General features: G+C 47.6%; 1 protein-coding gene across 1 annotated transcript in view; it reads left to right on the top strand.

The window, feature by feature from the left end:
• Window positions 1–3,517: 3,517 nt before the first annotated feature.
• MOV10L1 (Mov10 like RNA helicase 1) overlaps window positions 3,518–14,633 on the top strand; it is a 62,728-nt gene continuing 51,612 nt past the window's right edge. The window contains exons 1-7 of the mRNA XM_069102970.1: window positions 3,518–3,711; window positions 5,385–5,569; window positions 6,993–7,152; window positions 11,567–11,679; window positions 12,180–12,364; window positions 13,432–13,578; window positions 13,822–14,066. Of these exons, the coding sequence (XP_068959071.1) occupies window positions 3,615–3,711; window positions 5,385–5,569; window positions 6,993–7,152; window positions 11,567–11,679; window positions 12,180–12,364; window positions 13,432–13,578; window positions 13,822–14,066 (1,132 nt within the window). The 5' untranslated portion in view covers window positions 3,518–3,614. The remainder of the gene's footprint in view (window positions 3,712–5,384; window positions 5,570–6,992; window positions 7,153–11,566; window positions 11,680–12,179; window positions 12,365–13,431; window positions 13,579–13,821; window positions 14,067–14,633) is intronic.

Here is a 14,633-nt window from a genome sequence, read left to right as displayed (position 1 = left end):
AGGGAGAAGGGGGGATGCAGATAATGGGATTTGAGCTGAGTCTGGAAGGAAATCACAGAAAGTAAGACGAATAGGTAAGAAGTTAGGGTTAGCCTAATAGGAAGGGCAGTCAATGAAAAGGCACAGGGGATGGAGGGTCTGGTGAGAAGTTTACTCGAAGAGGAGAGAAGAGATTAGTAGGTAAGGAAATGGAAAGAAAATTTTTTAAGGATGGGGGAGAGTGGAGTGTTCTTGGGCAACATGGAAGCAGCCCCTAGACAGGCAAGACAGAAGAATTAGTGAGAAGACAGGCATGATGGAAGGGACCACCCCCTGGAGAAGACCTCAGCCTCCTAGTTTGCCTGGCTTCCTTCCAAGCTCGGCGCCAATCTCACCTTCTCTAAGGGGCCCTTCATGTTGGTCTATGCCCTCTGCTAGTGCTTCCAATGCTAACTCCCATTTACACTTTGATATCTTCTGCGGATGTAACTGTTGGCATCCAAATGGGGGCTCCCTGAGGGGCCTTATTGTTGCCTTTCCTTGTACCCCGCCCCAGTGCTTAGCCCAATACTGGCATTTAATAAATGCAGGCTGACTGATGGAATCAAGCACTTGCAGAGACACTGGCTTGACAAGAAGGGCCACCTCTTCCTTCATATGGCATGAGTAAAGGAGAAGACTCTGGTGAAAGACCTCTGAGTAATGTAGGCTCAGGAGGGGGTGCTCCCTTTCCACTGGGAGGATGAGGTAGGGGTGCCACGGGACTCTTACAGAGGGGTCAAATGAACTGAAATGCCCCTGTGGTGACTAGGATAGCAAGTGGTGTCCAAGTCAGTGTCTGGAAAATGCTCGTTTTTCTTTAGTAGCAAGCGTGCTGCTTTTGTGCAGGGTCTTCAGGTAAAACGTGTGAACTGTATTTTCAATTGTCCTATTCAAAGCCTTCGGTGCAAGCCTGAGGTGACCAGGCTTTGGGGAGGAAAAGACAGGACCCAGCAGATTCTGCCAGGCTAGAAAAACTTCAAAATTCTGAACTAGTAACTGAGTCAAAACTAGGCTCTGTCCAAGTGCACCGCTAAGGAGAGAATCACTAGACTGCTTTACTGCTGACGAATTCTTCTGCCGGCACTAGTCTCCAAAGACCCAGCTACAAGAAGACCCAGCTATAAGAAGGAACATGCAGACGAGAGGAAATCATATACCTCTAAATTACAGGATTAGCAACAGAGCAGAAACAACAGTGTGGTTACCTGTTTCTACTATTTTTTCCCATCTCCAAAAAAGCATGAACTAGTCCAAATGATTTTCCAAATTCCCAGTTAACTCATTTAATAGTACAAAAACTAAATCGAACACATATTACATATCTCATGGTTTAAATACAACCAAATAGAACGAAGAAAAAAGCAACAATTGGTAGTCTTCATCCAATTCAGTGACTATATCTATTATGTTGGCCAACAGCAGGAAGCCTGGCTCTGGCCCAAGGTGACCAAATCACCCCAAAAGCAATCTGAAGGAGCAAAAGGGCAAGAATCTCAAGGAGAGGGGAAGGGAAAGGGCGAGGTAAAGAGAGGAGAGGAGAGGGAGGGAGGCAGAACCAAGTGTCAGGGGAAACACTAGCACTATGATAGGGGTACTAAAACAGCAAAGAGAAGAAACAAGGAGCAGATGTAGGAAGGGATCCGGGAGAAAGTAACATCATGAAAACCCAGGCAGGAGTGAAAATAATTTTTAAAAGCAGGCAGAAAGGGGCCTAGCAGCAGCAGATCTCAAGCTACACCACAAAGCAATAACAATAAAAACTATTGGGCACACAGTAATGGGGCTCTGGCATATGCCCAGATTACTCAAGATGGCAGCACCCACATGGAACCCTCAAGGACGTGCTTCTGGGACAAGGTCCCAGAACTGGCCCACCACATGGGTGGGAGAGGCCCCTTTCCATTGTCTGAGAAGCCAGATTGGCTCTCTCTTTAAAATCACCAGGCTGACATTCAGGGGTAAAGGTCTCATTCACCCATAACCAGGCAGTAAGTCCAGTGCAGAAGGGCCGCCTTTCCCTTCCTTTAGACCCCCCTCTCCTTAGACCCAAGGGTGGGTTCTTGGTCTTGTATCGTTTGTCTTTTTCAGCTCTCGGTATAGGGAATGGAGTCCATGATGCAGGAATTTGAGCCGGGGTAGCCACTACAGAAAAGCCCTGAGGAGCCAGGGTCCCTGGAAGCAATCCCAAGGAGTTTGGGACCTGGGAGTAACGCCATACAGGAACCAAGTAAAGCTATGAACTGAAGGCCAGGCATTATGTTTAGGGTTAAAGTCAGAGGGCTGGTTCCACTCCCTTCCCCAGGATTCTGGTCAGAGGAAGGAGGAGCCGTCTTACACCTTCCATTGGCTCAAGCCCCAAGCGAAGATGTTCCCCTAATTATGGAAGTCCAAGACCCCAATTCCATTCACCCGCTCATTAGTCAGGTTAGCTCTTACAAAGAAATATTTCCTTCAAAGGAGGAGAGCAAACAAAAACAGCAACATTTTCCAAGCCGTGAAGGGCAAAATTCTTCCCTATGCTCAGGCCTGCCCCCGTCGGGGAGTCTTAAAGACAGCCAGATCTCTAACTATTCAACCAAAGGAAAGAAGCTGTTGGCAGGCCAACACTGGCCACACTCTTCGGAGGAAGTCCCTGGCCTGGCTTTCGTAGGTGATCCGAACGTGATCACGCAAGCCAGAAGAGGGAAGAGCCGGCCAAGGACACAGATCAGTTACACAAGACTGCTACATAGTTACTAGGGCCAAGACTGGGGAAATCCCAATGTGTCAAAGCGAGAGAACGCACCAGCTGCAGAGGGAGTAAGGCTCGGTGGTGCCGTGGGTGGCCCGGCCACTCGGGACCAGGGAGAGGACGCGACCCACCCACGCGTGTGACACAACGGGCAGCGGCTCTGCTCACGGGAGCCTTGCACTGGGGCGCGCGGCCCAGGAGGGTCCCGGAACGGAAAGGCCCCGCCTTCCCCCAGCCATCCAGTGCCAAGCGGCCAAAGGGCTGCCGGCGGTGCCAGAACACAGTGCAGAACCGGGAATCTCAAGAGCCACGTGGCCTTGCTTAGGAAGGCCCCCCCCCCCGCCAGTGACGTCATGAGCACGTGGGAGGAAGACGGCATGGGGGGGGGCGAGTTCCTGCCCCGAGGCTCACGCATAAAGTGGAGCCTCTTAATTCTTAACTTAAACAAACTGAATGGACTTGGGCCTTGTGGGCCGGGCCACGGAAAAAAGCCGGGGGACAGGAGCCCCGCGGGTGTGCTTCCAACGGCTCCCGGTGGAGAAGACGGGAGGGAGAGAAGGGCGATTTCTGACCCGCTCCGGCCCCGCGGCACGCTGGGAGGCCCGTCGCAGTCTGCACCTGGAAGGCGCGAGGGCGCGGGGGGTCACGTGCGACGGTGCGCGAGCGCGCGGGGGCGGAGCCAACGGCCGAAGCGCGCGGCGCGAGCGCGAGTTGCCCTCCCATTGGCCGAGGCGGGTGGGCCTCGCGCCGCGCGAGGTCACGTGGGCGGGGCGCGCACACGCGCTGCGTGGCTGGTTTCCTCCCCGGCGGCGCGCTCGCGGACGGCGAAGGCGCTCGGTGAGCAGGGAGGAGAGGCCCCGCCATGCTCCGGCTCGTGTCGAAGGCCTTCTCCTTCCTGTGGAGGCGAGCCGAAGGCCCGGACGAAGAGGCCGAAGCGCGGCCGCAGGACCCCGACGCAGGTGGGGGAGGGGCGGAGCTCCCTCGGACGGCGGCGGCGGCCCCGCTAGGCCCTGGTTAATCCTCAGTTCTTCCCGCGCGGTCACCCCCGTTATCCCCTTAACTAGGCCAGCGCCCCGCGAAGTGGGTGAGGCGCCAGCTTGGACAAGGCACACGTGCCCCCGGCCCTTCGTCCGCAGGCCCAAGGGCCTGACCGAGACGCGGGACCGCCGGGCTTTTGTGGGGCGCTCTCTCCCCCATCCCCCGCCAGCCCTCATAGGGAGCCCCCCCATCACCGGGTGCAAGGACTATTGCCCTGAAACTCCCCAGCGCTCTTCTGGGACCTCTTGGTGTGGTTTTCGGTCATGTGGGTCGAATCAGCAAACACTAAGCAACTGTCGTGTGCCAGGAACTGTGCCAAGAAAGGAGGGTAAAAAGTCTTTGCCATGTCTGATGGAGGTGGAGACAAGCAGCCCGCCGTGTGTGAGCCAGAGGCGTCCGGGACAGGCTGCAGGCACCCAGGATTGGGGGAGGGGGGCTGTCAGCTGGCACTTGAAGGAAGCCGGAAGTGGGGGATGGTAGAGCATCCCGGGCACGGGAGAGAGCCAGGAAAGGCGGGAGACCCATGTCCCAGATCGTCAGGTCTTCAGTCTTTGCACCAGGTCCAGGATGACTGAGCCTCACCACGCAGCCATCCCCTCAGGACAGCTGCTGATTGCTGTGCTGGGGACCTGCCTGGCATGTGTCTGGAGGGCATCCCCCCCCCAGCCTGTCTGATACGGTCTTTCCAGAGAAGCTTTCTGCCAGCCCTTTCTCCCCTCGATCCCAGCACAGGTGACGTGGCCATGTGTTCATGATGAGCCATTCTGCCAGGTCACCACCTTTTCATTGCCACAGGGGTCTAGTCCAGTCTCCTGCTACCGAGGCCATCATTCCTAGGGAATCACATGATCTTATCTCCAAAACATCCCGCTCACCTTGCTTTATTGCCCAGAGCCTGCATACGGTTTCTGTCCTTTTCTGTTTATGCCCTAACTGCCATTTTTCCGATGTCACATCTGCCTGCCCTCAGCCTTGTCTCATTAAACAGCTGCCTCTTGGTCCTTTCTCTTTTGTGTGACTTCAAAATAAAAGTGTTGGATTTCTGCATTACGCTGGAGGTTGGAGAAGCTTCTTAAGATAAATGGAACAGGGGCAGCCCCATAGGAATCAGGAGACAAGGCCTAGATCTTACAATCACAATCCGTGCTATATACTATATACTATATACTATCCCCACCCCCACCCCCACCCCCACACACACAATGGGGCATATCCAGTGCCATGAGTACATGGCTTAGAGTCATTGTTTCAGTGAGCATTTATTATTACTCATTAGCTAGAGGTTGAAATTCCCTAACCTGTGTAGTCTGAACATTTTAGTACTTGCTGTAGGTGGTGGTATTGACAGTAGCTGACAAATGAGCCTCTTCACAGCCCTCGGAGGTACGTCCTGAAGGCATAACTGTCCCCATTTCATGAAGTGGAATGTGCTCAGCCAGGGCAGGTGACCTGCCCCTGGGTCACAGGTTCCCTCTTCGGTTTAGAAGTTTCACTCTCACTGGCCAGGTCTTCCTACCAGGGCACTCACATTCATTTCTAATTCTCATTGTGATTCATTTTTGTTATTTCCGTGTTCTGCTCCCTCACCTTGTAGGCACGACTAAGCTGAAAACTGTTCAGGGAGTTGTGACCAGATACTGTAGTGACTATGGGATGATTGATGATCTGGTGTGCTTCACCAGCGATGTTGTCACCAGCAGCGTGCCGCTAAACGTTGGCCAGGAGGTGACCGCCATTGTGGAGGAGGATAAGATATCCAATGGATTGAAGGCTATCAGAGTGAGTTGAATGACTGTGAGAGTGGGGGGGGGTTGCATTTTGAGAGGGTTTCAGTCTAAGGAATATGTGGCCATTGTCTGCCACGTGTTTCTTGGTACTGTCCTTCGCTCCTTAGCTGCACCATTGAAATTCTGGGTAATGCCAAGTATTGTGTTTAGGTTGTATTAGAATCCACAGGCTAAGAGGTCATGACGATCCCCAAACTCTACCTTGAGGTAACATGGCCTGGGAGACAGTTGTGGAATTTGAGAGGTGGGGGGAAAGGGTAGAGTACTAACAGGTTGTATGAATAAATTAACTAAGTCAGTAAAGATACCTGCTCTGGCTGACCTGTAACTTGCTTCACTTAAGGTAAATCCTAGAGTCAAGAGAAGCTATGGGCACCACAAGCTCTCTGATCATCCATCCGTGCACATCTGAGCTCTTTAAACTTTAGTTGGTGTTCTCAGGAGTTTGGCCTCAGTGAGCTAGCCGCCTGTTGTGAATGAGGCCCTTGGCCAGACCCTCACCAGATGCTGGCTCTGGCCCCTCCTTCCATCTGTGTCAGAGGTCGGCTAGGCCTTTGGAGAGCTTAATCAGCTCCACTCTGGGGGGGGGGGCCGCCCCCCAGGGGGTTTGGGCAAGGACGTGGACTTGGAAAGGGGGGGGGGGGGGGGAAGAATGTCAGATGCTCATTCATTGAATGCAGCCACCACTTGGGGGCACCTGCCCTGTGCAGAATGGTGTACTGGCCGCTGGGGGCACCGAGATAATAAAAACAGGTAACAGAGCTGGCACTCTAGTGGGGGGAGGGAACACACACGGGATGATAAAACCAAATTGAGGTTTTCTTGGAACTGAACTGAATAGAGTCAGAGTTTGTACGCACAGAGTTTGAGGGGGATTCAATCTTATTTCCATCCATTTCCAGGGCAGGCCTTGTTCATCTGGATTGCTTCCTTCAGTGCTTTACACGGCTAGATGCACTTAGTATTAAGAAGACTTGAATTAGCTTCCTCCCTTAGACCCTTAGAGCTCTATAATCCTGAGCGAATCACTTAACCTCTGTCAGCCTCAATTTTCTCATTTGTAAAGTGGGCACAACAGCACCTCCCTCAAAGGGTTTTTGTCAAGGTCAAATGAGGGAACTGATAGAGGGCCTTGCACCTTACAGTTATATAGACACTAGCTGCTTTTGCTGTCACTGTGTGCCAGACACACTTCATGAATGCATCTGTTGTCAGAACTTGGACTTTTGGGAGATCACTAACAAGTAATGAAGTTTTACTTTTCCTGCCAGCCCCTTCCAGCTCAAGCACATTTAACCAATTTAGGACATTCTATATTCATTGGTCACTTAACAAAAATAACTTCTTATTGTCCACCCTACCCTGCCTGCTTTTTGAAGCCCCAGAACAGAGGGCTCAGTGTGTTTGCCTTGCAGGTTGAAGCTGTCTCAGATAAATGGGAAGATGACAGCAGAAATTACTGTGAACTTCCAGACACCAGTACCAAGATCCTGATTGGCTGTATTACTTCTGTTGCTGAAGACGCAGGCTACATCAATCAGAACACCTACTTTTCCATGCAGGATGTTTGTGAAGGTTTGGTTTATGCTTTTTTATTTTAAAAAACTGCTTTTCCATGTGTGTAACATTCCAATTTTCAGGTGGTTAAGCATCAGATGAAGCAAAGAGAACCATTCACACCATAAAGCAATAAACAAGGAAACTAAGAAGCTGAAAGGAAATGGAGTCAAAATTCAGTATTAAGTTTACTTGTCCCAAATGCCTTTGCATCTAAATTCATGAAGGAAGATTTAACTAAATTACAAGAGTGTGTCTCTGTTTTAGACACAGGCAAAAGTCACCATATAGAATCAGACAAAATTGATGGAGAAATTAGAGCTAAGAGGCTTTTGGTATCTTCTGGAGGGGACTGCTCAAGGAGAGTATGTGTTTCTCAACATTATATGGAACTTTTACAAAAATTGGCCCTGTCTTGGGGCATAGAGATACCATAAACACATTTAAGGAGAAAGAAATAGCATATAAATCCATTACGGACCACAACAAAACAAAGTCATAATCAGGAAGCCCAAACAAAAGACACAGATTCAGATGGAGGCACAGTAGTGAAAATCCAAAGAACTGCCACAGGAACAGTAATTACGTCAGAGAATAGTGATAATGGGCCACCGTACCAGAATTCCTAGGATGCACCGAAAGCAATCCTTGGGGAAAACTGTATCTTTATACCTTCACAAGACAGAAGAGTGTTCCTAAACTGAACATGAGGCTTTTTATTTTAAAGCCAACAAATAAAACTAGACTAAGCCCAAAAGAAGAGATAGGAAAAGTTAAAGAAACTGAAAACCAAAAAAGGATGTGATAACGATAAATGACAAAATCAAAGCCTGATTCTTGGAAAGGACTAATCAAATTGAGGAACCAGCATGATTAAGAAAGGGGGGGGCAGAAAATCAAGTCATCAAAATAACAAGATGAGATATAAAGTATATCTATAAAATAAAATATCAGAATAAAAGCAGAAGAAATAGCAGAGTGCCTTCAGCATTGTAAATACTCAAGCTAACCCAAATAGAGATCTTAAGTAAAAGTCAGACTGACGGGTGATGAGATTGCTAAAGCCAATTCCATGCCGATCGGCCATTCTAGAGCAAGCCCCACAGTCACCTAAAGTTGGGAGTTTCTGCTGTCTCCTCTTCTTATCGTAATCTCTAAATCCTAGCCTGTTACAGAGGACACTAGCCTTTCCCCCTTGTACTTTTGTTAAAAAATAGCATCCCTGTAGATATTTTAAAGGGATTTGCTACAAAGCACTCCAGGGGTGCATGCCAGTGGGTGAGGGGTTCAATAACAAGTAACAGGAGACTAAAAAGCTACATTAGATACTATGGAAGTCTGTGTGCACAAACACCGTACTGCATTCAAGTGCCCTCCATGAGAGAGGCTCTTTAGTTTTAGCAAATTAGTGGAGCTATTGAATACCATTTCCATTGGTTTTCTGTTGTTTAAAAACAAGTTTTTTAAAATGTATAGGATTCAGCCCTTGTAGCCACTTATTTCAGTGGCATTTTTATTTGTCATTGAGAATATAATTGGAGAGGACTTGATGTCTGGAATCATGACCACGATTTAGGTCTAGAATATCAGTTGAGAGCATTGTTGTGCATTTCGCATTTTACTTTGGAATAAGAGAGAAGCATTTCTGTCTTGGCCTTGATCATGGATGAGTTGGTGTTGAGGGGGCGGGGAGAGCTGGATGAAATCTGTTCATTTTGGTTTTAAAGTCTCATCAGCTAGATTTGTGCTTGATTTATATAAACATCCTAGCAGGCAGAAATGCACGAGTTCCTAGAACCATACTGTATACTTCCCCTTTTGGTAATGTTGTAACTATTGTCATGCAACCTTGAGGTGATTTAAATAGCTAGAATCAGTGTGTTATGAAGTTACCTCAAAGAGAACTACAACTGTTTTACTGAAGAAAAAGTTACATTCTGTGTCTTTTATAGAATACATAGGAGGAATTAATTATAAATATAATATTGGTTCTCTGCCCCTCCCATTTCTCTTTTGAATTCCTACTGAGTTCTGTAAAACCCAACTCAAATGCCACCAGGAATCTCTCCTTAGATTCTGCCCCTGGGCTGCCCTCTGACCCCCCCAAAAAAGTACTGACCTGGGCCTCACATAGCCCATTGTTTTGTACGTCTCCCGCACATTTCTCATCTTGCATTTTAATTTGCTCATTCCCTATATTCTTTCCCTGCTCCACGCCTTACATAAACTCTTCTCCTGGCCAGCACGGTGCTTGGCCTAGTCTACAGCTGTCAGAGACAGAAGACCTTGTTTTTTTAATCCCTTAATAGCACTCATTTGTACAGTTCAGCTAGCCTTTTTTAAGTGCCTTCTGTGTACTAAGCACCAAGGATACAAAGAAACAATAACATGATCCCTGGCCTCAAGGAGCTCCCGCTCGCTCTAATGTGCAAAAAACTGTACGCGCCGAATAGACAGAAGTTGACTGAGAGGGCAGCCCAGAGGAGAGTCACAAGGGAAGCTAGGAAAATTTAAGGGGAAAAGGGGAGAAGGACATCAAAGCTGACTAGAACAGAACCGAGGGTTTTCTGTTGGCATGCATGGAGACCTCCTCTGCAGGAGATCCCACAGCTACCTGGTAACGTGGAGATCATTCTTTCCATTTCAGCCTCATAAACTGTTAGAAAAAAGATGACTTTATAGAAGCTGAGCTCTTCCCTCTGACTGGTGTTGGCCTTTGGGAGGGTGGGACACCATGCAATATAACCTGACCACGAGTGGGTTCAGGGATCATTCTGGAGAGGGGTCTTTACTGCTAAAATAAGTTTCATCTTTGGTTATACCAATCTTTTTTAGAGTTATAGGATTAGGGACTAGACTTGGGATTGCCTTGGTATAGGAAACTCCCTGAACCAGTTCAAGTCAGAACCTTCTCTGCAGCTTAGACAGTTGCCTAGAGCCATTCTACAAAGTGAAGAGAGTTGTCCAGAATCACATGACCAGTATGTGTCCAGGTATGGGAGACTGGTTCTCAGCTCCCTGCTTCTGTCTAAGAATCAGACTTCAAGAGTTTCCCCTCTGCTCCTCAGAACCTCCATTTTAAGGACAAAAAGTGCCCAGGCCAGTGTCAGCCCCTGGAAAACTGGACCCTACCTTCCTCTGATCACAGTTTCTAACTGCCCCCAAGAAGTCTCTTACAGATCTCAGCCATTTCTAACCACCCCTAGCCCTGGGCAGAGATAGTTCCAAAGTTGTGACCTTGTACTTTTAATCCCTTAATAGCACTCCATTCCTACAGTTCAGCTGTTCTGTGAAAGTAGACTGTATGCCCTCCCACATTTTCCTACAACTATGCCTTAGAAGAATCCCTTTCTCCCTTCTCCCCCTAGACGTCCCTGTCTGAACAAGGCAGGGCATTGTCCTGCGTTGCCATTCCTCAGCCCTCAACAAATGCCTTGCTTCGTTTACTGATTACCTAGTTGGGCTGAGTTTTTGTAAAGGTTGGCACCAGTTCACTCCTTCCCTCTTACCGTGGCTCCCATTCCTGCCTTTTTTCTCCCTCGTTTCCTAGCAGCCTTCTTAGTCAGGAAGATGCCATGCAGGTGCCTTCTCTCCTCTCCTCCCTCCCCCCACCTTGTTTTTGTCTTGTCCTGTTAAAGACTCAGTTCCTTGAGGGCAGGAACTGTCTGTTTGTTTTATTTGTAGTCCCAGCACTCAGTATAGTACCTGGTATTTCTTGACTTCTTGGCGTATGGAAACTACCCCTCAAGCAGCTCCTGTTTTCTGGTGCCATGGAGATCCATTAGATTGATTGGTTTCATTGTGAACAGAGTCCTGTGCTGGCTACTGGTGGAGGTAGAGATTTTATTTAAGATATCCTGGCCTCTTAATAAGGATCCACGAAGTGTAGTTACCCACAGTACAAAGTAATCTCTAAGTACACTATAGAGGAACAAAAATGCGTTCTCTTTCCCCCTTCATTGCAGTACTGCCTTCCTTTTCCATACGTTTAACCCTTTTTAATATGGTGTGAACTGAGAATCAGGAAACCTGTGGTCAGATTGGTTGTGTGTCCACAAGCAGATCCATTAACCTTATGACATTTCTGTTTCCAGTCTATAAAATGAATGAACCAGTCTAGATAATCTTTGAGATTCTTTTCAGCTCTAATGTTATGTGACTCTTGTTCACTTGGGTCAAGCTTCCTCCCTTTTCTCCCTGCCAATTACTTTGGGGGTAAGGGTCAGCTCACCTGCTTGGAAAATGTCTACACCTACCTTTTTACCAGACTGGGCCCACTGTACAATTCTACCATGCATTTCTGGGTCTTTTGTCCAGTATTATAAACACAATAGCTTATAAATACCTTTTATGAATTTCAAAATCAGTGTTATTTGTTAAACCATTTTGTAGTAAGGGAATATTAAAATACACGTGTTTTTCTTGACTTTAGGTTTTGAGCCTTGTAAGGGTGATTGGGTACAAGCGGAATATTTCATTAAGCCAGCAACATGGACCAGTGAGGCAATTTCTGTGAGGCCGCTAAGATACAAGCGAGTAGATCAGGTAACTACGCGATCCATGCCCTCAAGAAGCAAACGCTCTTGCTTAAGACTGGAAAATCTCTGAGCTTCAACCGTGAGTCACTTTGAGGTGAAGAGGAAGCAGATTTCAGTTCAATATAGTAATTCCTTCCAAACCTATGTGGAAAAGCTCCCAGCACTTTCCATTGTCCCGAAAGTGTAGTGGCTCACTTGGATTGATCACAAGTCTCCTCTCACTAGGATTATTCAAGCACACGCCCATGGCATAGTTCTAGAGGCGAATCAAGAAGCTGAAGTGGCCTGCGGACTAGAGGCCCTCAGAGATCCCTTCCAATGCTAGGAGCTCCAGACTGATTCTAGTCTCACTTCCTAAGACCCAGTTTTTCCCCTCCTAGTTTCTCTGGCATCCCCTCTCTCAGCCTTAGGTACTCCGAAAGGGTAAACAAGTGGACATGTCAATAACTGGCTGTGTTTTCTGACAGGTATTTGGTGTGGTTTTTCTTTGGGTTCTAACAATTGCAGGTTTGCATTTCCAGTCTCTGTGGAAGAAATGGGGTCATTGATGATAGTATCTTTTTCACTCTGGATTCCCTGAGACTCCCTGAAGGGTATAAACCTCGCAAATCTGATCTGGTCAATGTGGTGGTGGTGGAGAGCAACCAGTCGTGCTATATTTGGCGTGCCCTTTGCATGGCTCCCGTTGAAAGGTGAGAATAAGCAGTGGACACTCTTTCTCCCTGATGGGTTCCCTGCTAGTTGGGAGCCCTTTCCATTCAGTTGGATCACCGATTGTTAAGCTGCCAGGCAGTGGAAAGACAAAGACTCCCTGTCCTCAAGAAGCTTACATTGTATGGGGGAATGTAATGACCACGTGGGTAAACAAATGAGAAGTCTATCCCAGGGCAACAAAAAAAAAGTCTTCGGTAAAGAGTAGTACTTGGGGGCCTTGAAGGGGATTGTGGCTTCCAGGAAGGAAGGAAGGAGGACATTTCTTGCATTCGAGACAGGTGGCCTCTGCAAAACACAATGAGGAGCCAGAATGTCTCTTCCAGGGAGTAGCAGGTGGGCTGGTGGGACTGCAGTTGTGAGGTCAGTCTGGAGAGCCAGGGAACAATGTGGTCAGACCTCTGCTTAAGGAGGCAGGGGATGGGGTGGGATGGGGAAGGGCAGTGTGGAGGTCACCTTGGAAGCTCCTGAAGGAGCTTGAGAAAGTGGCCCAACATGGCAGCCGAGGTGTGTCAATGGAGGAGTCAGTTTGAGATGTTGCTGTTGGCAGGATGGGAGTGCTGCCCACCTAGTGCATAGGCAGAGCAGTCGCAGAATGGTCTTCAGTGTGCCGGCCCTTCCTTGCTTCCCTGAGCTTTTGCCTCAAGTGACTACAGGAGAACACTCAGCAGCGAAAGCAGCATAGGTCTTAGAGGGAGGCAGGACGGGTCCAGAGTAAAGAGCGTGGACAATGAGGAGGTTTTCTTTTTACTTTTAAAAGGAAAACTATGTAGCCTCTGGCGGGAAGTGTTTCGTGTCACTTTGCTCTTCAAAATACATTTAATGGGTAAGCAGATGAAACCTTATGGCTTCCGAAGTATTGCCACTAAATGGCATTGAAGCCACATTGCATTTTCTGAGATTTCTTTTTAGAGCCTTGTCATCTGACAATCCTAAAGGGGTTTTTGTAGGTTAGAGAACCAGATTGGGCCTGGGAGGAGCTTGGCTGTGGTTTTCTGTTTTGTTTTTAAAACAAGTGAAGTTTTGTGTGTGTTGATGATTTCCTCAGAGGATCTCATATCATCAGCGAAGTTGGAGTTTATGAGTCATGTGGAACCCAACTCTTGAAAAACAAAGGAGATCTTGAAGTTACAAAAATGACAAATTTTGGAACCCTAAAAGAGGGAGAAAGTAAAAAGATGGTCATCTGGATAGAGTGAGTTTGGCTGCTTTTACCTTTACCTATCATTCACATTTTTATTTACCAGATTACATAATGATGACACTCACCTTACAGTAGTTCACTTTTGTATCTAAAAAAGGCCAAAGGCTTCTACCTTGACCTTTCTTCAGTCTGATACTTAGCAGAGGTCAAGTCTCAGCTTATAGTAACACTGTGTTTAGTGAAAGAAGTTCTGTATTTGCATCCTATATTCATAGTTAATACTCTTTATTTTAGGAATAAAGGAAATGTGCCCCAGTACTTAGTCAGCTGCAGGCTAGCTGGCTGGGAAAAATCTAAACAGTTTCACTTTCAAATGCCTGATGCAGATCCAAGTTGCCCAGTGGTAACTTCTTCTGTTTCTTCTGTGCCTGTCAAAGAGAGTTGTTCAGAGGATAACAATTCACTCTCCAGCAGTGATAGAGAGAAAATCTGCCAGTCATTGGATAGCAGTTCTGTGGACTCCAGTGAACATTCTCTAGGTACAATCTTCATTTTATTATCACTTAATGGGATATTGACTGTTGCTTCGTTTACATTTTTATTTGTCTTGTTGTGTTTACCAAGTTCCTACCTAAGCATTTTTCTCCAAGGTGCATATTGCAGCACAACATTCACCAGAGGATGCTGAATCCTATAGCCCTTTTCTGTCCTTCATCAGGGACGGTACCGTTTGGGAACCAGAACCCTGTTCCTGAGGTCCCTCAATCGTGTCTTAATCCAACTCCCCAAAGGAAAACAGAATCAGCTTTTACATAAAGTATTGAGTCTTGGAGATTTTACTTGATCTTTAGTTAAGATTCATTCCATATACACAGGTTGACACAGATAGTTTCTTGTCAATTATTTCCAAAATATGAAGGCAGAGACAGGCCAGTTCCAAATTGTCTTCCTGTTCTAATTCCTCTGTGCTTCCCCCACACACACACTTCCCTTATGAAGAGCTGTACTGTGGGGCACCCCTTTCAACAAACAGCTCCCAACGAGCTATGCGCCAGCCTCAGCCTCATCTTGTACGCATCTCCACTCACGAATCCTGCCTGCCCAGG

Source organism: Petaurus breviceps, unplaced genomic scaffold (genome assembly GCF_028583685.1).
Source record: "Petaurus breviceps papuanus isolate PSGF00001 unplaced genomic scaffold, PetGlider_PUasm1.0 558, whole genome shotgun sequence".
Classification (NCBI taxonomy): domain Eukaryota; kingdom Metazoa; phylum Chordata; class Mammalia; order Diprotodontia; family Petauridae; genus Petaurus; species Petaurus breviceps.
Note: the sequence above shows the minus strand (reverse complement) of the source record. Positions and strands in the feature narration are given on the sequence as shown.